The sequence below is a fragment of the Trichoplusia ni genome, unplaced genomic scaffold (genome assembly GCF_003590095.1).
Source record: "Trichoplusia ni isolate ovarian cell line Hi5 unplaced genomic scaffold, tn1 tig00000669, whole genome shotgun sequence".
Taxonomy (NCBI): Eukaryota; Metazoa; Arthropoda; class Insecta; order Lepidoptera; family Noctuidae; genus Trichoplusia; species Trichoplusia ni.
Window position 1 is genome coordinate 1 of NW_020800050.1, and position 23,820 is coordinate 23,820.

A 23,820-nucleotide genomic window follows, 5' to 3' on the forward strand; every position below is an offset into this window, starting at 1 on the left:
AAATCAGCCAGGATCATTTGGAGCATTTTTTTGGAAGTGTAAGATGTCATGTCGATTTGATCCAAGCTCATTGTACCATTTTTGATAATGCCAATGAATACAGGACTTCTCTACAATGACGATAATCCCTTTGAACTGAACCAATTTTGCCAAGCCTTGCACTGTCCATAATGCCTTTAATGTATGCTCAAAATTCCTTGCCATTATAGCTCTTGACTTAAAAAGTTGTTTTATACTGGATGTATATTTCTCAAACAGTCTATCGATGTCTCTGTCAATTGTTCAATTAATAAAAATCCTTTGAAGTTCGTACTTCATCTTGAGTGTAATTTCAGAGACTTATAACCATTAAAAATCTTCTTCTGTTATATATTCAATTGCTGTTTGTTAGACTCGCTTAAACGCGAGAACGGCTGAACCGATTTGGCTTATTTTAGTCTTGAAATGTGCGTGGAAGTCCAGGGAAGGTTTAAACAGTTTACTACCGTATACACCTTCCCTAATATGGAAATGTTGCAAAAATAAATGTATATTCGTCTGCATTGTGATCATCGACTGTTAGGCGGTATATAGATCTCCGGACAGCTAGTAGAAAATAAATCTCTTACTTACGACAAAGGTATGAGAAATAAATAAGCTTACACGATTGTCGAATCAAGTGGCTTATAAGGCTCCGATATCCACAGACCGTTGTACAAATTGTAACCTATATTTGCCTTACCCATACTGCCCATGCACCAAATATATCGAATAAACGAAAGTGGCCCGTTACTAAGACTTGCGCAATCTATCGCTGAATTATATCTTAAACTACAGCTAAACATGCAATGTCTTAGAAATGTATGCAATAGATTTTGTGTCCCGTTACAATGTACCATCTCTTTTAGAAATTCGCGAGACAGAGACGTGTCGCGAGCGATTTCGCTCAAATAGGCTAGGTGTAATAAAAAATATATCTAGGTATACCCCTAAACCCCGTTCTTATTTGTCACACACCAAAAAATGTATGACCGTAACAAAAAGGTTTTTATCATTTGGGTATGAACCCAAAAATGACTAGCAGTTCTGGAAGTGTATTCCCATTACAGCATACCTTATCCCAAACATTTATTTGGGTCAGCAAGCATTTACAAGCATTTACTCAAAGTACAAAAAAAAATAATCAAGAATGCTCTATGCTCATTTGGATCAGTGGCTCAAAAGACGAATCTGTTTTAACAAAACAATCAACAATACAAAATGTAATTACAAAACATTTAACTATAACGAATTGACGATGAGCAATGAGCAAATTGACAAAGGCAATTTAAAAGGATCCAATGAATGAACTTGTATCTTAATTATCATGTACGATTAATAAAGCCGTATTCAAGACTTTGATACCTAGTGGGAAGAAGCGGGGCTGACGGAAACCAAGTGTCGATCCGAAGGCATGCACAGCATTTAAGAATGGGTGCTTTTTAAAGCCGCCTATTTAGGCAGATTCAACGAAGTTTGCCGGATCAGCTTGTTAGCTTGGAGATTTCCTACATCCCAGTTTGCTACCAATGTTAATTCTCAATTTCTGTGATCATAGCCCAAATTATCAACCGACAGTACCCCTTTTATTTATCAATAGAACCTAATTTCTACTACCTCCTATTAACGTAAGCCTGACAGGCGAGGACGCGAGACAGCGCACTTCAAAATGTAGAGCGGCGTCTCTCTCACAACTGCAACAAACTCACTTTAAGAAAAAGTGGTAGGTAGAAACAGTCGTCACAGCACATATCGAACGTCACATCTATAATCAGCTTTAAACTGCACATGACTCGTAACCCTGACATTGTCAGCATCTTTATTCCAATGCACTAAAGTCTATTTTTGAACATACCTACAATTTACGACGGTTAAAGAATAGCTTAGCTAGTTCAAGATCTGGAGGAAATGTGCTGACCATGAGTATAATAAGATAAAACGTCACAACGTTGACTTTAACGAGATTGTTTATCTCGTCAACAAGTTAGTAGCATTCTCGTGATTAATCTTGAGTAGAATTTGGATCATCCGGTTTTTTTTTGTAAATAGCACATGGCTTGTATGAAATGTTTTTTAAATATCGTTTAGTACTAGGGGATCACGTTGTTATATCGGAATATTGACAATTGTTTTTCTTATGCCCACTATGGTAGATTTTTGGAAAGTATGAGATATTATTTTGTTTCTATTTTGCGGTATATATACATTGAAGAAGATATAATTAAAGTTGATTGAAAGTAACAAAAACATGTTCCGTCGCACTACACCCGCTTTGCGGTATCATGTATTTTCAAGCAAAGCTTTCCATCCTGACTATTGTATGTATTAATCTACGCCTTAGATGATAATATCACATACTTTTTAAAGACAACAGTGGCCAAAATGAATCCATTTAACCTAAAACATATTTCGGATACAGCAGTACGCTTTTCTCCATTCCACCTTCGTCAAAATACATAGAACAGCCAAAACAAATAGCAATATAACCTCTTCAATAAACACTCCTTATGCACATACCGGTATAATATACAGCTAGAATTATAAGAAAATACTTAAAGTTACGGTGCAACGGGTGCAACGCATGCGGTGTATTAAAGAGCCATCGTACCGTGACCACTGACTGATTTAACGCTAATTGTGAACCCACTTATCTTTGTATGGCTTCGCACCTGATATGCGTACGTACTGTGGGAAGCTTTAGAGGATAGATAAAGGTGTAGGTATTTCTGTATATCTATCAACAGTGTAAACCTCAGTAAAACTTACTTAATTGTAACGTTTTCTCTTTTCTGCATCTCTTCTATTTTTTTTATAGAAAATCTCATCATTTTGCTATTTGATACTTGTTTTGCTAATTTACGCTGTTTTTGCAGACATTAATTATAATGTAAAATGTTAATAGGATATTTTATTTTGAAAAAAGTAACTTATGGAGTTTCTTGCCGTTTTTTCTCCACAAGAATGACACTTTGGAACCGTGCAACTAGAGTCAGCAATGTAACGATTTTAAAGTGCCTGAGAAACTGCCTATTTGAAATAAAAACTTTTGATTTTGTAGAAGACTTTTTTCTGTTTCCTCCCTCGTTTTTGACCATCGAAGCAAGGTGTTGTAAATTTGACGTGTCTGACTGTCTGTCTGCCTGCCTGTAGGATTAGTTCCCGAACGATTTGCTCGATAAAAGTATTAAAGGTGTATCATGTGCGAGTGTTTAGTCATGTTTGATAAATATTAATTTATTAAATGATGTAACGGTTTACGCGTGGGTCAGTCTCACGATAGTTATTATAAAAATATTAATTTGGCTATGAGGAGTGATTGCCCGACTAGTTCGGACCCTGAAACCGCTGCAAAATTTAATAATTTCATAAATAGTTCGCAGTGTGGATTGGCTTCCACAAGCTTGTTTAGTGTTAGCACAAGCTTTGCTGAAGACGAATCACGGGCTGTGATATGAAGAGTTAAACTACCTCATGGCAATTAGTCCCTATTGCAATACATATTATTGTCTTAGCAACACTGTCTTGTCTACATATAGGGCCCTCCCATCCTTCCTCAACTGACTTATATGGTTTATGCGGAAATGCTCACAATTTCCTAATGTAGAAAAGAAGCCATGATTCGAAGTAGAATTTATTCATACTGTATGTTTTTTTTTACATAGTGCTAATAGCTAACTGAACAATTATTTCTGAATTTGGGAAGTTATCGCTTTCAGAATTCCTGAGAGAAAATGAAACATTTCGAATGCTCGGTTATCCGAGTGGTTAAAATCACTGTGTGCGACGTGTCGTGGGTTCGTTCGCATTGTCCAATTCTCAACTTGAATTGACAACAAAGTATAAAAAAATAACTTGATCCTTACGTTATTACAAAGTGCAATAGCTTCGAATAGGCAAAACTGAACTGAGATTAACGGATCCTCCAAAGCTTAGATTACTAATTAAATCTCGCAATTTTAACTACCAATAAACCAGGTGAATCAAATTAACATTTTCGCACGCTGAATCATCTAGCCTAAAGAATAGTTTAACAAATCCGCTTCGGCACTTCCGTCCGGCCGAACCTGTGGTGTGACGTCAGTTCCTGTCAGTCGCGATGTATTGTTTACACACACACCATGGCCGTGACACGGGATTGACATGAATGGTTGACTGTGTTCTCAAACTGGTTTTGAGTTATAAGAGGGTAACGACATTTTGGGCGGTTTTGTTAGAATTGAATTGAGAGAATCGCTATAGATATGCTAAAGTTGGTACGATGAGATATTGTTGAGCAAAAATAGTTGTTCCTTTTTTCGAAAATGTTGTGAAGCCGAGGTGACTTTTGTGTAGAAAATCACACGAGTTCATGTTAGTTTAGTCAGGAATTGTATTTTTGACGACGGTTCAGCGTCTTGTCATGATAAAAATAATCTAGAATGAAGAACAAGGGTGGCCGGGGATGGCCCCTTGTAGATGCCCATCACACTTTAAATTAAAGTTTTCAACAAAGCCTCTTCATGTTGAATGGACCTGTGTCCCCGAAAAACGACCGGGTCTCCTCTTGCGAAATGACTGAAAAGAGATTCTTAATATTAATTATTGTTTTGACGATCGGGAGAGGAATACGTACAACCATTAATAGACTTCAAAGCCAGTTGAAATAACCACAATAATAAAAGTAGTCTTAAAATTGCTTCCACGCTCATGACTTACACAGAATACGTGCGCACTGATGCATTGCGTCGGATTTGTGGCAATGATCTCTTTATAACACACTTGTATGTATATTCATACGTCGTATAGCATTCGTAAGTTAAATATGAACATTTGTGCAGCTTTCAGACCTGCCTGTTTGCCTCGTATGCGTTAGCTTTTATTTTAATGCGCTAAAAAAAAACAACCTATATTTTTTTTAGACCGGGTTAAACGCTAAAGACTTTAACACACTTCGAGGGCACGGCGTTAGGATATGCACCGACTAAAAACATCCCGGGCCCCTTCTACTGCTTTAGCCAGAGTCACGGAATCGCTCGCGCGTAGGTACTCTGCGCGACTCTGGCTGGAAAAAAACAAACTCTCCTCTGAGATACAGTTCTCAATTTTGATCAGAGAATACGTAACCTTACAATACACCCGATTTAATATGCCAGCTGACCGTTACAGGTATTTTACATATTATATCGGCAATACGTTGAATTTGTTTTTTGAAAGAATCTTTGCTATCCCACAGCTTGCTTGACTAACGCAACAAATATGAGCTTAATCCAGAAACAGTCATGAAATGAGTAATATTGAAATCATTGTGTTCATTCAAGATCTGTATTAGGAAACTGTGACACACCATACTGATTGTAAAACCGTGAGAATTGTACTCGATAGAGTAGTTAGTAATTAATTAGCTTAGTTTTTTTACTTTGCCTTGTATTGATGACTTTTTATTGAGATAATCACGGGATTATGTGTTTGTATGTTGTTTGAGTTAACGATATCTCTTAGGACATTTTGGACTGTTTCGGGCTGCGTACCCAAAGTGTAAATTCGTGTACTGTCTGTCTGTCCGTCTGTCACCAGGCTGAATTTCATGAACTGTGAAAGTGATAGTTGCAATTTTTACACATGATGCATTTCTGTTTCCGCAATACACTAAATAATTATTAAATAAATAACTTAAAATAAAAATGGAATACCAGTAACTGTTAAATGTCTTTAGTTAAGTATTTTCGCAATATTTTTAGTAGGACTTTCTGTTGGAAAATCATATTCATGAAAATAAATAACAAGGCTGCAATGTCATCGTTAACCATTTCAGCAAATTACATCTATAATAATCTATTTATATTAATAAAATATGTTTCTATCATTTCAGGAGATAGTTTGGAAGAGCTAAACGGATATGGCACGATGCGGCCGCGAAATATAATCTCCTCAATATTAAGCGGTACGCCGGCTAAGAACAAGGGGCTCGCCATATCAAACCCACACGACTTTAGGATGGTGAGTCTAACATAATGAACCTCCTTCAAGTTATTAGACTGAATCAATAGCAGCAGTAGTTGAGGTCACCAAATTATGTGTCGCGGTCTCGATCCTCGCGTATAACCATTTGTGTGATCCATGAATGCTTGTTTTGAGTCTGGGTGTCGTTGTGCATGTGTTTTGATTGTTTGTGAATCCCCCGCGACATATTATTAAATTCCTCAATGCGGTTTTAATAAAAATAGACTCCTGCAGCAAAAAAAAAACATCCACCGTAACTTTAAAATGACTTAAAAGATTTTTATCAATCAAACTAAGAACACTCACATAATTTCGATAGTCTTTCAGAATTATGTGACACACGTCAAATTCGTAACACCTATTTTAGCTCATTGTTTTTGCGTGAAAGAGGAACAAACATTCCTATTTACAAACTTACCTTTATAATATTAGTAGGATAACGCTAAGAAACTCCTGAAAATACACATGTTCATGATAACGGAGAACTCAGTTCAGAATTTCTAAGTTTTTTTTGACAGCCCTTTTTTGGGTTGTTTTTTTAACAGCCAGAAATCGCAACAGTTAGAGGTCTGTAAGACAAATGGGGAGATCTTTGCCCAGCAGTGGGATCTAGCACAGACTATTTAAACAAAAAAACTCCTTTAACCACACTTGATTTAATTAATAATAATTAATATTGTATGATTTCAGGTATCAGCAATCATAGATGTGGATATAGTACCAGAGACTTGCAGAAGAGTCAAGCTATTGAAGCACGGGTCGGATCGACCGCTAGGGTTCTTTATCAGGTACCATACTTAATATATCTATTGGACGACAGTGGGATATGGATGAATAGTATACAGAATGATATGGTTTTGCATGTATTATCAGTTTACATGTTGCAGTTTCTCGTCCCTTTTAATTTTAATATGTAAAAAAGAAAATATAACATCTTAGTGACTTTAAACATATTAGCTACGGAACTATAACTATTAGTACCTCTATTTGGACCCTCATAATAATGCAGATCTATAAAAGTTTCTCTGTTGAAAAAAATCTTCTAATCATCATCCAAATCTAAGATTTTTCGCAGTCGCCCTAATCAACACTTCCAGCACATCCATTATAAAGTTCCTAGCTTTTCAAACGTTCAAAAGCGCAGACTATTCTCTCAATTTAGTCACGGTTTCTCTTGCGTATTAGTACTATCCTCCCACCCCCGCCCACAGGGACGGTACATCAGTCCGCGTGACGCCCAACGGCGTGGAGCGGTCCCCGGGCATCTTCATCTCGCGGCTGGTGCCGGGCGGGCTGGCCGAGTCCACCGGCCTGCTCGGCGTCAACGACGAGGTGCTCGAGGTCAACGGCATCGACGTGTCCAACAAGACCTTAGACCAGGTGCGTGACAAAACCCTACGTTAAGGTTGTCTGGATTTGATTGTAGCTTTGTAAAGTAGTCTACGCATGGGTAAATCGCGGCTTATATAAAATTACTAGCTGTTGCCCGCGACTTCGTCTGCGTGGTTAGAAGATATAAGTTATGACTTTTTCTTCGCTCCTATTGGTCGCAGCGTGATGATATATAGCCTAAAACCTCCCTCGATTAATGGTATATTCAACACAAAAATATTTTTTCAATTTGAACCAGTAGTTCCTGAGATTAGCGCGTTCAAACAAACAAACAAACAATCAAACAAACAATTAGTATATACATAGTATATACATAGTAATTAGTATATATATAGTACAATTAGTATATAGACGCCAACGATATCTTCGCAACATTTCATCGATTTTTAATTTCTCGCGCGGAGATTTTAATATTACGATAACTCATTACCTATTAACTTTTTTGGCGTAGTGTAAAAGGCAATTTTGTTCTATATTACATGCATAATATATCTAACTTATTTATTTGGATAAGGATTAATACTGTATTGTTAAAAAGAGGTTCGTAAATAACCCATAATTTTACTGTATTAAGAAAACACATAAAAATGGTTATTGTGGGTTATCCTTGGAAGATAGACATATACCACCGCGGACTTTTTTGTAGATCTATTAAAGAGGTACAAACCCGCCATACACTGTTTTGTTGTAACTCAAAAGGTTTTGGCAGCGTTCTCGATGAAAGCTCTCGAATGGCTTAATTTTTTCCGACATGTTTAACTAATATCGTTGTAATATCGTCAGTTTACACAAAACCTAAACTTATTATACACTAAAACCTTCCTCAAGAATTGCTCTATCTATTGTTGAAAACCGCATCGTTCAGTACTTTTCTAGTTTATCGCGAACAGACAGACAGACAGACGCGGCGGGGGACTTTGTTTTATAATATGTAAGGAAGTTGACGGTTATTAAAATAATGACCATTTCATCATCATCAGCGTTACCCTTTGTTTTGGTAAGGCGGGGGAATCCTCATGGACACCCACTCCCTCGGGGGAGGAAATGGCTAGTGTCAGAATCTTATTGACTAAACCTAAACCGCCGTGCTACGTCATCCGCATTTTTGTGTCAGTGTATGGCAATGCGTTGTAATCCTTCATACACATTAGCCTTACCCTAACATCAATCCCACAGTATAACCAGATGCCGTTCAGTACTAGTGCTTTACACGCGAAATCCTATCTGACTTTCTAAAACCTGTTACCTGGACAACACGATACCCTTAGTAACACTGGTTGTCAGATATTCTAGCTTCTGACTATCTCTAACGACTGTCAAAGATGTATGTATAACAGCCGGGACCCACAATTTCAAATGCCTTCCGAAACACGGAGAAAATCGATAAAGAAACTGCAATCGATCTTGTGCAGTTGTAGCTTAGCCAGGACCTGATGTTATTTGATTTAATATAAGTTTATTATTTTTCAAGCAGTTCTTGTATCTTCTCTTCAGTAATTGTAATAAGAATGTAATTAATATATCTTTAGCACATTAATAGTCTTATAATAATGTTTCCGTCCCCAGGTGACGGACATGATGGTGGCCAACTCGTCCAACCTGATAATAACAGTCCGTCCCGCCAACCAGCGCGCCGGCCCGCCGCCGCCAGACCCCGCGCCGCGCTCCGACCTGCCCTCCAGCGAACACGACGAGGACAGGTACATACTTACTTATTACACCAGCTTGACGTGCCTAAAGATAAAGAAGAAATATGGGAGGACTGTATTATTCTTTTAACTATTACCCGTTCGTACCTAAAGGTCATGTTGAAAAATGTTTTGAAACCATAATTTATAAAGTTGGTCTTGCTTGATCAGCCTAATCACAGTACGCAAGAATGATCACATAAAAAAAAACTAGACTTTTTTTGGGTTAGATTAGATGGGTTATCATATTCATAATATATTATTTTAATTTAAATGTTAAATTAAAATAATTTATTATTAAATGATGCAACGGTTTACTCACGCGTATTTATCGGGTGTACCCGACTAGTTTCGGACCCTACCGGAGTCTTTAATCACGAACTGACGCCGCGTTGCATCATTTAACAATGAATCAGTCTCACGAAAGATACTATAAAAATAAATTATTTTATATACCCTGCCAAAATTATACAAATTAAACTAATTTACCCGCCTTATCCACAGATTCGACCAAGACGAACAGGACGAGATCGTAGACCTAACAGCTGTCACACTAGAGGAGACCTCTGAACCGCCCCTCTATCCGACGTCGAAGGACGACGGGCAAGTGTTACACCTCTAGTACATACTGCGGCGATACCGGCTCGCGAGAGAACAATACGGCTCATAGTTACAAGTGTTGGTGCGATATATATAGTGCAGTGTGTGTGTGTGTGTGTGATGTGGTAACGCCCCCTCGTGTCTCATTGGCTGGTGTAATTGTAAGCCACGCCCTTAAGGAGAACGGTAAGCCACGCCTTCGGGTTTTTCATTTTTACTATGATTGCTTGAGGCAGGAGTTGTGTCGAAGCTAAGAGTTAAGAGTTTATAGTACTGGCATTGATTAGCTAATGATCTTCAAATCAGTTTCTGTATGGTTATCCTAATCTGTTGTCTAAAGTTAGTCTTTGCTGAAAGATTCACAATGATTATACGACACAGCAAATGGTTTTCAAGTAATTTTTTGTGGAGAAAAAATGATCATGAAACTCAATATGATTTTGAAATATATTCGAATGAATCCCATTTGAACTCAGGCTCTGAAGAGAATTATAATGTAGTTTCTGATGCCGGGGAAAGTCAGTTTGCTGGTGACTATCATTCCAACCCATACAACAAAGGCACGGCTACAATTATCGGGTTTCGAAGACTTGCCGTATGTATGTCCTTAAACTGTTAAAAGTTACCACATCACACATACAAGGGTCGAACATTAGTACTTACGTATAAACATTCCATTATATGCCTTATATATACTGCAATAAGTGTCAAAATAGCTAAATTAGGCGTCACAATAGTTTAGGAAGCAACTCTTAGGTACAGACGATTAGTGAACAAGGTCAGTAAATATGGACTCTATTTTCAATTGAATAGAGTATTTTCTCAGACCATTATTGTATTGAAGTGTATATCATATGCAAAAATATACCTTAAGGGATCAAACACACAAGTATTTGTGCAGAAAGCAATTAAATATAGCCCTTATTGGTCTAACTTAAGGTTTTAAATACAATTATTGTGTTGTCTCCCTGTTCATCTGTTCGATGAAAGGCGTATAAGAAGGTATTTTTGCATAAAATATATTAGAGTTACTAGCAATACATAAATATTGTGCCTAAATATATGTATAGTATTTTTTACGAAATCCAATCTATTATTATAATCATTCCCAATAATAATCAATTAAATTGTCAAAAACTTAAAATTAGCTCAATTTTATAATAACATATCAGAATCAAATTGTCATTAAGGCTTTGAATATTATAGTCTTAAATTGTGAGTTTTTAAATTGGCTCAAAAGACTTATATTCAAGCCACAGATATAAAAAAACCCATCATCATCTTAAGTTATTTCATCACATTACGAAGTTAGATATCATTCATATGTACTCTTTTAGTTAAAGGAAACCCTTTCTTTTAAAGAAATAGGATTAGAAATGTTTTAGTAAAGTATGCTTTATGTCAGTGGTAATAAGATATTCAATTCATTGCACATGTAACAAACATTTGTATGACCATATACAGATTTTCGTCCCAAGCGTTATTACTAACTTAGGGGTATCGTGTTGCCCAGGTAACCGGGTTGTCGTGGTCAGATAGGCAGTCGCTCCTTGTAAAACACTGGTACTTAGCTAAATCTGGTTAGACTGGAAGCCGAGCCATCATAGTTGGGAAAAGGCTAGGATCCTGATGTTCCAAGCGTATTGTGTCTCCTCATTTGCAAATAATTTTCGAAGTAAACAATTTAATCCCAACTATAATAGGCAAATTACATTTGTATATGTTAAAATGGCAATCGCCTTATAACGGTTCCTATTGACAAGTCCCATGACTTGCCATCATAATATATTCAAGTAATTAAAAACTTGAGAGGAAATTCTTAAGCTTATAGATTATATGTGTTACCACTGACATATATTACTTTACTATTCTTAAAATTGTTACTTTATTGACAATAAAATTAATTGTATTATAAATATTTGTATAAGTGTCAAAATCCATCCATTTTGTTTATTCATGTTATCGATTTCCTACATAAGTATTCATGTTAAACATTCTCACCACTGTACTCTCGGTGTGTTCTTATAAGTCTCGAAGTTCATATATATTTAAGTATTTGAAAAAAAACAAATATGAAAGAAAGACCATAATTCGTAGGTTCTTATTTAAACAGTTTCCACTCCATTCGACTCAGAGCTATGATAATTAAATTGAGACACAATCTTATATTGGGCCCATTTAGACGATGTGAGTTGACCATGCAAGTTGCAACATATTGTGTAGCCGCGCCACGTCGAGTATCTAACGTGATGTTAGATCGCCACCAATGTATTACAACTTACACGATATTTCTCGCATCATCTAAATGGGCCCTTATACGAGAAAAGCCTTGCTCCTCGTCTCGGTTTTCGAGAATTTTCTCGATTGCACGCTTGCAATCCTTAGCAATAATTCTTCGTCATTGACATTCCAAGGAGTGCTTATGTAAGGAGTCTTTAACATAACTGTAATGTGAATTGTTTAACTCTTAGATAAGATCTTATCCCCACTTCCTATGGAAGGTGCTATATAATATCCAAAATTCATTGTTTTTATATAGTTAATCAAATACCTTAGTTGTAAAATCGAATTATCAATTTGTATGAATTGTTTTAGAGTAAAGTGAAGCCGGTAATAGCATTTTATTTGTATCCACAGATTAAGCGGAAAAAGTAGACAAGTACCCCATATTAATTACATTAATTAAATATAGAAGATTCAAAATTACCTTTATCCTAGATATCATAAAACCTGCATTAAATTTGCTTTTCACGATTGCCGGGTCTATTCCACTTAGTCCGTGGTTCTATCGCGTAGTTTCTACAGCCGCCACCGTATTGACAATGCCCTGTATTGCTTAGGCCCAAGGTATTAAAAAATGTATTGTTTTTTGTAAATGTAGAGATTAACGTCCTTCACAACTGCTCACATCTTCGCATACTATATTAAAATTACGTAGACTTACAAACTTATAGACTCTCCAACAGTCTTAAAATAATTTTAAGTGAAAATATCAGCTTACCAGCTTTTGATAATGACTATAAGTCAAGACCAATCGCGTATGTATTAAATATATTTAAATTACATACTAATTTTTAGTGGAAATTTTATATGTGCGGTCGACAGCAAATGCATGTGGAAATGTACCTTACCACGTTGGGATAAATTTGATAATCGTCTTTACCCAATATCTCGGGTGATTTGTAGATACAGAGGTCTATTAGACTATTCGAATTTGGTATTTAATTGTGTGAACTCGGCTGTCTGTCTATGCCTTTACCCGCGTTGTCCCTGTGATGGCAGTCTAATATGACAAGATAGAGATGACGCGATGCTTTCCAAACTCAAAGATACTTGTTAAAAGATAGAAATGGTCACCCATCCGGAAACAAACCTTAGCTAGCGCAGCTTAACCTACACGTCTTTGGTCAAATTATGATTGTGCTGTCGACTGCATTAGCAGTTTTTGTGCATGCATTCCATTTTTATACGATTTTAGTACATTCCATAATATATTCGCAACGTGCCTTGAATCTCTTAGCTTACAATATTTTTAAACGGTGAAGCCTTATATCTAAGCTTTTTAAAATATTTACAAAAAAGCTCCTACTACGTGTATGTCAGTCTTTTTTTATGATAGCAAAACCATTATGGGGGTACCAACTGTAAAAAAGACGTTATAAAATAAAAAATCGGGATAAAAATCCTATCCTATGTATTATTCTTGGTTATAAACTAGTACTTTACTAAGTTACGTCTTGTTGGGACAAATAATACTGAAAAATTACACGTAAATAGGAGCTTTCCTTTTACACCATTGTGCTTTTAAATCGCCTACAAGTGCCTTGTTTTGCATGCACGGCAGTGCGCATGGCCAAGTTCAATACTTAACAGTTATTATAAAATCAGTATTATTTAAAATACTGTTTGCCTCGAATGTTAACTGAATTGAAATTATTATGACTTATGGTTACTGTAAAAGTTGTTTTAGAAATTTTGATATAAAAAAATATGCCCTTCTTTTTCGTAATTTTGCTTTCAACTTTTTATTGAATTGGTTTTTCAGAAAAAAACAATACTTTTTGAAACATGTTTTCCGCGTCAGACCGATCGATATTTTTTTCTCTTCAACTTTTACAGTGACAAAACCACGGCTTAAACCTACCTTTTATACATATATATCAATGGTATTCAACAGTGACGTAACACGAAATGAGCTTATTAAGTTTACTCAAATAATTTAGATACAATTGTAATAACGAAATTTAATTAAAGTGTTTATAGAAATGTGTGTCTATTATACGAAATTATGTCGAGAAACAAAGATATTGGTTATATGCAATGATCAAAAATTATATTAAGTTGCTAAGTACAGACCAAATAAGGTGTAGATAGGACATTCAGATGCATTATAGCAAACGATCGCTTTTCAGGATTTCACGCGTTTTTTAAGCCTTTTTTTCTTCGCTGTTTATCCACATTTAAATGATTTTTTCTATTGAGACCACGAAAAATAAGATAAAAAATAGTAGGTTTGATCTAATCTTGATTCTTTTTGGTATAGATACTGACATGTATCACAATGTCACACACTTACTTTGTAACTGTCTACGCCTTATTTGGTCTGTACTCCTAAATTGTAATTTATCAATCATTTTTTTTATGCTGTATCAATCGGCTTAACTATAAAATTGAGGTTATATCCGATATTAAATGTATTATTTAGATATAGATTTTTATTATTAAGTTTTTTTTTTATATAATTTGTAAAGCCTTTTCTATTACCAATGTTTTTCAAAATCATTTTTTTTTAATTCGAGACGAATGCTAAATTTAGTACCATTTATGTATTTTTCAATTTTGTACTTAATTTCTGGAGGTATTAGTGTTAAGGTATTGTGATTGAGATAGCAATATCTGTCTTTATAGTTCCATCCCTTTCTTTAATAGATAATTATCGTTGAAAAACGTAACCACAGTTTATCTTTTCAATTTTTAAGGCTGAAAAGTATCCCTCTGTTTTTTTTACATTGGCAACATTCCATAAAGTATTGCAATCATGTAATTTTACCAGTATTGTTTTATTAAAATGACATTTTACGTTCTGTGATCGCTGTCTTAAACTAACTGACGTTTTTTTTATATACGAATTAAAATAAAATCGGGTTTGCTTCGATTTTTGTAACAAATGTAATAAATATACCCGAAAAACTTAACTGTGTACTTAAATCATGTAAAATCAATCATTTATGAAAAGCTATTTTGTTTCAATTTGCTGATTGGCTCAAAGTATGTCCAAAATGTTGTTAGTCAAACAATTATACATAGTTGATATTTACACATGTAAGCTAGTATACTTGTGTTATTATAAAATATATTATATTTAATTTATGTTGTTTTATATTACCGTTTAATAACCTCCGTTAAAATTCATATATACTACGTCATGCCGTAGGCGTAGTGACCAAGTGTGCTAAACTAAAAACCGGCGTAGAACAAGCATTTAATTTTGTGTGATCGACCCCCGCGCGAAACCCCCCGCGACATAGTTTAAATTCCTTAGTACGGGATGTTACGTGTCCTATTCGCACTTGATCGGAATATTGACGGCAAAATAAGGCAAACTAGCTGTTGCCCGCGACTTCGTCCGCGTGGTTAGAAGATATAAGTTATAATTTATACCTGCCTTCTATCTATCTATCTGCCTTCTATCTATCTTGTAGGATTCAGTGAGAATTTGCAATGTAAGCGCAAAAAATGTGTTTTTTTACGACCTCACATGAGAAACCTCAAAAATTGTAGCCTATGTGTTATTCTGATGTATAAGCTATATTGTGGTAAAGTTTCATTCAAATCCATTCGGTATTTTTTACGTGAAAGAGTAACAAACATCCATACATCCATACTATTCCATACTTACATACTTTCGCATTTATAATAGTAGTAGGATATAATTATAAGAATTGTATATTTTGACGTTCTTCTTTTCGCGACACCCACAGCACAAAGCACATTGACTCACAACCACACAACTATAATAATATGTAGATAATATATACCTGTATATAAAAAGGTGATGAGTGAAAGATTTCGACAGAATTTTTAACATGTATGTGTGTATCGTGCCAATCGTAAAAGTTTTGTAGCCGCATGTAAGTTCAGCTACATTTCTCTGTTAACAGATCTGCTTGATACCTATATTCTAAGATGATTAACAAGATTTTTCGAAATCGGTCCTCAAGGTTAGATTAAAAAATCAGCTTTATGATATTAATGTAGATTTCTTTATGAACAACTTGTATCTAAATATTTTGATCTCCATTGCTCATAAATTTAAATAAATAGATCAAATACTTAAATTCTTATTTATCGCCAAGTTTAATCGAAAGTTTTTCTAAATACTTACTCGTAATTTAAATATTTTTTGAAATCCATAAAATTTTACCGAGATAAGTATGATTTTCTTAAATAGGTCAATTTAGAACTATTTACTCTTTTCAGGGTCAAAATCGCTATAGATATTCACTATCCAGTAAAGTCACACGAAATGAAAACTGTTTCAAGTTCACGTTCTAAAATCATCGTCTAATCTTAGACTAACATCAGGTGAAATTTACAGGAAACCTTACCGTACAATAATGAACCTTAACTCTTGTAGTTAAAGCTTAAAATTGAAAACTTTCCCTGGATTTTGTATTAGAGATTCATTTTCGATTGAAAAATCTTACGACACGAAATTGTATCTTAAGTTTATGGAATAACGTAGGAAATTGATTATACCGTGCAAATTTCACCTATGTACGTCGCGTAAAATGTACAGTTTGTCCTCTCGTACAAAATTAAACCTTAAAACTGAAGCATAAAGTTGAAAATTGAATATTTGTCTTAAAAATAATGAATTTTGTCATCGTTCCCTATAGTTTTGGTTTGACGTCATTGTGATATATTCTATGTAACACCCTTGGCACACATAGAAAGTTGTAGGAAGTAACACATCAATATTATAAGCTTTAATATATTTTAGCGACACGGAGAGATTCGTAAAATGATTTATGTTTTTACCCGACTGCGTCAGAAAGGGGGATAGTGCTTTTTCAGTCAGTTTCGAAAATAAGCAGATCTCTACGTTTTCATCCGCGTATTTTGCGGTCCTGCACGAATACCCTTACATACTTAAAATATTAGGGGTTACGGGTAAATCCAATTTAATTCTATGAAAATCGGTCCACCCGTTTTAGAGGAAAGTTTCACAAATATCCAAATACAAACTTTCGTGTTCGCAGAATTAGTGTCGCCTTTCGTATGGTTTACACCCTGACGGTTTAAACACATAGCCCTCGGACGTAGCTTCACATATCCTCAAATATGTATAATATATAAAAATCTCAAGTTCAACTTGTCCTGGCTCCTTCACCATGGTTTCCTTTTCCGTTTTTAGCAAGTCATAAAAGGTACTTTTATACTAACTTTCGTGAGGATGATTTCTCAAAATGATGCAACGGTTTACTCACGCGTATGTATCGGGATTGTCCGACTAGTTTCAGATCAAATCGAAGTCAATACTTTGTAAGCAATACTTTGTAATACGCACATTAATTAGACAAGGTATTGATGCATGATGGGATACGAACTCGCGGCCTATGGTAGCCCGACGTCCACATTAGGCTATCACAGCTCTAATATTAATAAGGAGATACCTTAAAATTATGCTCAGACAAAGCCACAGGCACGAACTAGTTTAAATATTAATTTGGCAGATGTCTTCGAAGACGTCAAAATGTCTAGCTGGGCACTCCCTAACGACGGGGTCATCGGTCATTTAAAACATTTATATTCAAACTAAAATCACCCATATCTTTATCCGTATAAGCACTAAAATCTCTTGCACTATATCTTATTTTTTACGCTTTTCGTCTGCAAATTTGAACTTTAAATGAAAGTGTCAAGGTTGAGAGTTGATTGACAGCTTCTGTTAACATGATAGATTGACAGGTGCATAGCAGCCATGTTGGGATTTCATTATATTTGGCGTTGATCAGTCTTGTTGATATCGCAGTGCTAATACAGGCTCTAACGTAAGTCCATAAAATAAATAATAATAATAATCCATTCATTTCTAAATATAGTATAAAAAAATAATTTATAAAACGCTAGCCGACTCGATAGACGTTTTCCATTATTCCTGTTTAAAACAATATCCATTGTTCATATTTTTATTATAATCCAAAACCATCCAGGGCATCTCTTATAATTATTAATAACGAGCTGTTGCCCGCGACTTTGTCTGCGTGGTTAAAAGATTTAAGTTATGATTTATATCTAACCTGTTTTTTCCACATTTTCCATTGCATCTTCGCTCCTATTAGTCGGAGCGTGATGGTTTATAGCCTTAAACCTTCCTCGATGAATGATCTATTGAACACAAAAAGAATTTTTCAATTTGAACCAGTAGTTCCTGAGATTAGCGCGTTCAAACAAACAAACTCTTCAGCTTTTATATATAAGTATATTAGTATATAGAAGTATAGATTATTCTTTCTTTGCTCTTAACAACAAAAAATACTCTAATCGATCCAGTCGTTCTTGAGTTTGGTGACATACACACGTAGGTAAATAAGATGGTTAGTAATTTAGTATAATGCTAATGCCAGAATATTTTATGCAGCTCCAAATTTAACCTAAATTTCGCGATTTTCGCGGTCTGACTGGACTTGAAAAAGCATGTCTTGTATTAATAAAATAAATTGACGACGAACGCCCCCTAAAGAAATTCGATAACTAGGTTTTTCTAATTTTTGTTAACCGGTAACGGTGCTTCTCGAAATAAATATTGAAGCATTTTCAGTTTTATACTAAATTTAATTAAAATTTACTTTAACCTTAATTATGTTTAACATAAATTATCTTTAAGTCTAAAGAGAGGCATTCACGGGTAGGTAGATTATGTATTATGTACTTATCTACCTAATTATTCTTAACTTTATACCAAACTGATTATCCCCTGAAAGTAAAATTCACCCGAAGTTATGAATGAACGACGAAAGCTTAAATTTTCATCCATTCATGCATCGATAAAGTATATTTAGATTCCAAATGCGCCATACAATTTGTAATTCATAACACAAACAGCTTAAATTTGGAACGTAACTGCGAACTGCGTTCTTCAAAGTGTAAATGCTACGAATTAATGACCCATATCTTCTTTATAGAGCGTTAACTATACCAACTTTAATAGCTTCCATTCCAAACAATAATGCATTAGACATAACTATTTACAAACTATTTTATTTTTTAAGACTAAATTTTCCGAATAATGTTCAAACAATAGAATTGTCTACCAAATGACAGCCGCCATATTTCTTTTTCTGTCGACACGAGGTCAAGAGACGTAAAATAAAACGTGAGCGTTAGAAATTGATGTAAACATTAGAGACTCCAGAAATAAATGTTACATCCTCTCCAGTAAGACTAGTGCCAACTTTTCTCGCCCTTACAACGTAGTCAGTTTAAACGGAAAATTCGCGCCAGGTGGTCAGCCGACATATCCGAACTAAACTGTGTTAAAAAAAAACAATTCTCCTTTTGACATTCGCGCGGTAAAGTTTTTTTTTCTTCCGTGCAGTGACAACCGTTTATACAGCCATGGATGAAGAGTACCAAGTTTTTACGAGGATGGAAGACATCACAGAGCAAGATGATAAAAATCTCGCTGGAGCCAGAAAAGAAATAAGAAACGATTTAACAGTTATTATCCCAGAAAATCCCTTTCCCGACATCGAGGTAGACGCGTATCCACCATTAAAATTCTCATGGGTTATACCGAAAAAAATTGCCGCGATGGCGTTCCCTAGGAATAAAGAAAATTTGAAGTATTTAGTTAATCAAGGTATTACGCATCTGGTCACACTGACGGCGGGAAAGAAGCCCCTGTGGACGATATAGCGAGGCTCCGGTGGTCAGAGGTACCTGTTGAAGAATTCGAGACCCCAAACGTAGAACAAGTAAAGAAATTCATTGATGTGTGTAAGAAGTCAGACAAAAATGGTGAGGTAAGTGTATCGAATAGTTTTTTACGGAGAAATCGTTCGTGTCAGGTGTAATTAGGGCTCAATTAAAAAGTATCCAGAATAAAAGTACAGTATCATAATGTCAGTCATAATGTCAGTCATATAATTTACAGCGTTTGTGAACCTGAATACGTTGCAAAATAAAATTAGTGGAAACATAAAATAGCCCAAGGCCGCAGCCACTTATAAATTATACATGAAATAAAAAAACTCACAGTATTAAACTAACATAAATTTCATGAAATGTAAAAAATAATTCATGAACGAAATAATATAGAACCTTGCTTTAAATGAAGTCTAGGGATCTAGATCTTTTCTTCACATAGTATTTAATACTAATTATTATTTTCTCACGTATGATAAGGCGAATTTCCCATAGATTTATTAAGACTCATAAAAAAAGCATTAATCACACTTTAATTACAAAAATAACTAAACAAAATCTATTTCGAGTTAACTAGGTATTTACCTGAGCGAAACAAATTGCGGGCTATATGTGCCAACGAAATGAAATTCATTAAAATTGTATGGCTGACTGCCATAATTACAAAATTGGACAGGGGACTGATGAACTTTTACATTTTAACAGCTGGACGCTTGCTGAAAAGTATTTAGGGCGTTATAAAGGTACTTCCGAGGTGGAGTAGTCATTAACATTGACAGAATGATGAAAATATATTGCCTAGATGATTATTAAGTGGGTATAAATGCGGACAACATCACATACATTGCTCTGAACCCGAAGTAAGTTGCTAAAGCACTTGTGATATGGAATTCAGATACAACGAAGGTACCACAAACACCCAGACCCGAGACAATGTAGAAATGTGAACTTTTATGTTGACCCGACCGGGGATCGAACCCGGGACCTCAGAGCTAGCGACACCTTGGAACCGGTGCGTACGCCACTCGACCACGGAGGTCGTCAAAATGAATGAAAAAAATAAATGAGATTAAATAATAACATAACACATATTATGGGAAACACTATTATAACAATGCTTCAAATACTTACTCCTACTCTACTACACAGAGAGCCTATTATCGCCTCGAAGTCGTAATAATATAGTAAGTGTAGGTAGTACCTAGCAGCATTCATGTTGTTCTAAGGAGGTTTAAGGTTCCTTTTTCCACATAAATCATTAAATTACCTCCCCCTGCTTAAAGATCCCTTTTAAACGCGCGTGGAACACGAATGCGCCGTCCGGCACTTTAGGCACTCTGAAATAAGATAAAAACTTGTCTAGCCAGTGTTCATGTGAATTTTGAGCTCGATAACCTTTTGGTAGAACACCAATATAAGAATTTCTGCTTCAAGGAACTTTTTATCTCCGATCGTTGAACATGAACTTTTGATAGCCATTAATCCAGTTCTCCTTGTAAGGAACTTTATTTTAGTCAGTATCAAAAAACACAGATGCAGGACAATAATTCGAGGATCTCTCCCTTGAGCTACGTGGGGTTCGAACTTATAACATTTCGCGAACAGTGTGTTTGCCGTGATGACCTCAGTGATTTGGCTATCCGTGCACTCTTAGTTCAGCTATAACAACCATATTAGGCATCTTAAATATTACTTGCAGCATTTACAATTTCTTCCCACGTTTTTATACTCTCACTTTCTTGCTTGTTTGTCGTTCTGGTTGGATTTTTGCACCCCAATTTTGAGGCACTTCCCCGATAAGCTAGCAGACACTTTCAGGGTAGCTTCGAACCTGATGACAATGCAATTTATAAAAACTGTAAAAATAGCTGGACCAATTTTGATTTTGAATTTTATTGCATATTAACAACGTGGGTTTTAGATGTTTAAATCTATAAGTTTTATTTCGACAGTCATCTCAGATTTCTTCACTTTACTCTTCAATCAGTGACTGTTTTCCCCGCACAGGTGATCGGTGTCCACTGCCGGCAGGGGCGCGGCAGGTCGGGCGTGATGCTCGCCTGCTACCTCGTGCAACTTCCACCGCTTCCTGCCCGACCAGGCGTGAACGTCGTCAGGATGATCAGGCCATGTGAGTATATACTACTTATAACTCATTTAGTTGTGAAATATCCATCTATGGTATACCTACAATGGCACTGGACGTAGAAATTGGTACGAGAAAGGGGAGGCCTATGCTCAGCAGTGTGAAGACAAATGCTGTGGATGATGATAATTTACCATTTTACCCTTTTTTCTAAACTTGAAGATGGCAAACAATGGCGAGGGCAACAAGCATGGTGGGCAACTCATTACCTAGGTATAAATAAAGTCTAAAGCGCAATATAAAAAGTGCGATATTGAGCCTTAAGAGAATGAACAATGGGCGGCTTGACATCCAGATTTGAATACTTTTTTAAAAACCAGAGTCAAAGACTTTGAATGCAATCGCTGGTAAAATACGCAATGATTTAAAAGCTAGAGCTTCCTATTTTTTTTTTGCTTACTTTTAGGTTTATTTAATTGATGATGGACGGCTGGTTCTGTTTTCTAAATTCATAGTTGTCAAGAGAAAGGTAGTCTTTAAAAATGAGAACGTAAAAACACCAATGGGTAGCCGTTTGTCCTGCCCACATTGGCTGAAATCACTCAGTTCCCGAATACCTACTTAAATTAAGATCCATTAAAAACAAGTTTTCTAGAATCCGTTAAGACTCGAAGCCTTAACACAGCTTATGAAATTAGCATTGTAGAAAAGAGTACTTTGATAAAGTCTTCAATTCTGTTGGGTACAATTCTCTCATACATATAAAAGTTTACGATAAAATGTGTTCGCCATTTATCGTCTACAAATTACGTAATATTATGAAAGTTTCATGGCGGAAAACGTCGTAAATTTCATATATTGCAACACTTTTATTGTTCTCATTTTAAATTCTACATCAAACAAGCTTTTTCTATCGAAGTTGTGCATCATTCTTATTTCAAAATTAGAACTTGTAAAATCATTATCGAAAGATCCGGCTGACGTCAATTTATTTGAGTTTTTTTATGTGTTTTATTTTGAGCTAGTTTTTTGATCTCATAAATCCGGGTGTTGTCAGATTATTTTAAACAACCACTGTATTTTATCTACTGCATCAATGTGTCAAAAACATGTTCCATGTTGAAAAAAAAAATAGCTTATTAAATATTGATGTGGCGATTAAAAGTGCCTTAAAACCACTCTACCCTGCGTGAGTCAAATTTAAGCATGTTTGAGTCATATTAAAAATTCTAAATAAGTACATTTAAACGAGAAATATGCTTACACCTATTACACCATTGGTCATGGGATAAAAATAAAGTATTGAAATATATACGCTGTCAATTCCATTTTTTTTTTACCAGGATTAGGCGTCCTTCCATTAATCCACTCTGTATAGTCTATTTCTTATCCAACCTTCTTTTCCAGCATCCTTAGACGCGGACGAGCATGAAGAAGCAGTGGGGAGATACTTTGAGTACCTGACAGAAGACAACCCGCTGAAGTTCGGCGTCAGCGTGGAAGTTATGGAGGAGTTCATCCAGGCCGCCAAGGAGTTCAACAAGAACGTACTGAGTTAGACAACTGTGATTATATTCTATTGTGTACCTGACATTAAATGTTATTTGTTTTTTATTGAAGCTTATTTATTTTTACTGTGCTTATTATTCAGTATCTGAATTGTAAGGAAAAGGCAACAGGCATTCAGCCATTCAGTTCGAAACACTACCTATTCACTCTCAAAGACTGTTATTGTGGGACGACGACGCTAAACCGATTAATGCGTCAGAATATTTTTGTACTTTTCGAAAAACACAAATCATACTCTTGAACTTGGCTACAATATCACAGATTAATTCAGATTATTAGAAACTAGATTATCTGAAAGTGCAATTTGTTTACGATTAACGAAAATCAATCTTAATAAGCTTCGAAATAGAGTCCTTTATCAATACCGAAGTCGGGTTCACAATACATAGATGTAAAAGGTAGGTCTGTCAGTAATAAGTGGTTGTTAGATACACGTAGTCTATAAATATTAACCTGTAAATGTCTTATTGCAGGTCAAAGTCCCCTTTTCATTCAGTGAAAGATCGCTCATATATCATTGCTCTGGCGAGTGTTTGACAATTTAGAATTTTTTGCTCT

At 35.4% G+C, this 23,820-nt stretch overlaps 1 protein-coding gene and 1 pseudogene across 1 annotated transcript; both read left to right on the forward strand.

Moving 5' to 3' along the window:
• Positions 1 to 5,772: 5,772 nt before the first annotated feature.
• Positions 5,773 to 9,732, forward strand: LOC113507121 (partitioning defective protein 6-like). Its single transcript, XM_026889978.1, has 5 exons — positions 5,773 to 5,994; positions 6,688 to 6,785; positions 7,209 to 7,377; positions 8,956 to 9,089; positions 9,582 to 9,732. Exons 1-5 carry the CDS (start codon positions 5,788 to 5,790, stop codon positions 9,697 to 9,699), a joined length of 726 nt encoding a protein of 241 aa, XP_026745779.1. The 5' UTR covers positions 5,773 to 5,787; the 3' UTR covers positions 9,700 to 9,732.
• Positions 9,733 to 19,290: 9,558 nt separating this feature from the next.
• Positions 19,291 to 23,307, forward strand: LOC113507122 (annotated as a pseudogene).
• The last annotated feature ends 513 nt before the right edge of the window (positions 23,308 to 23,820 follow it).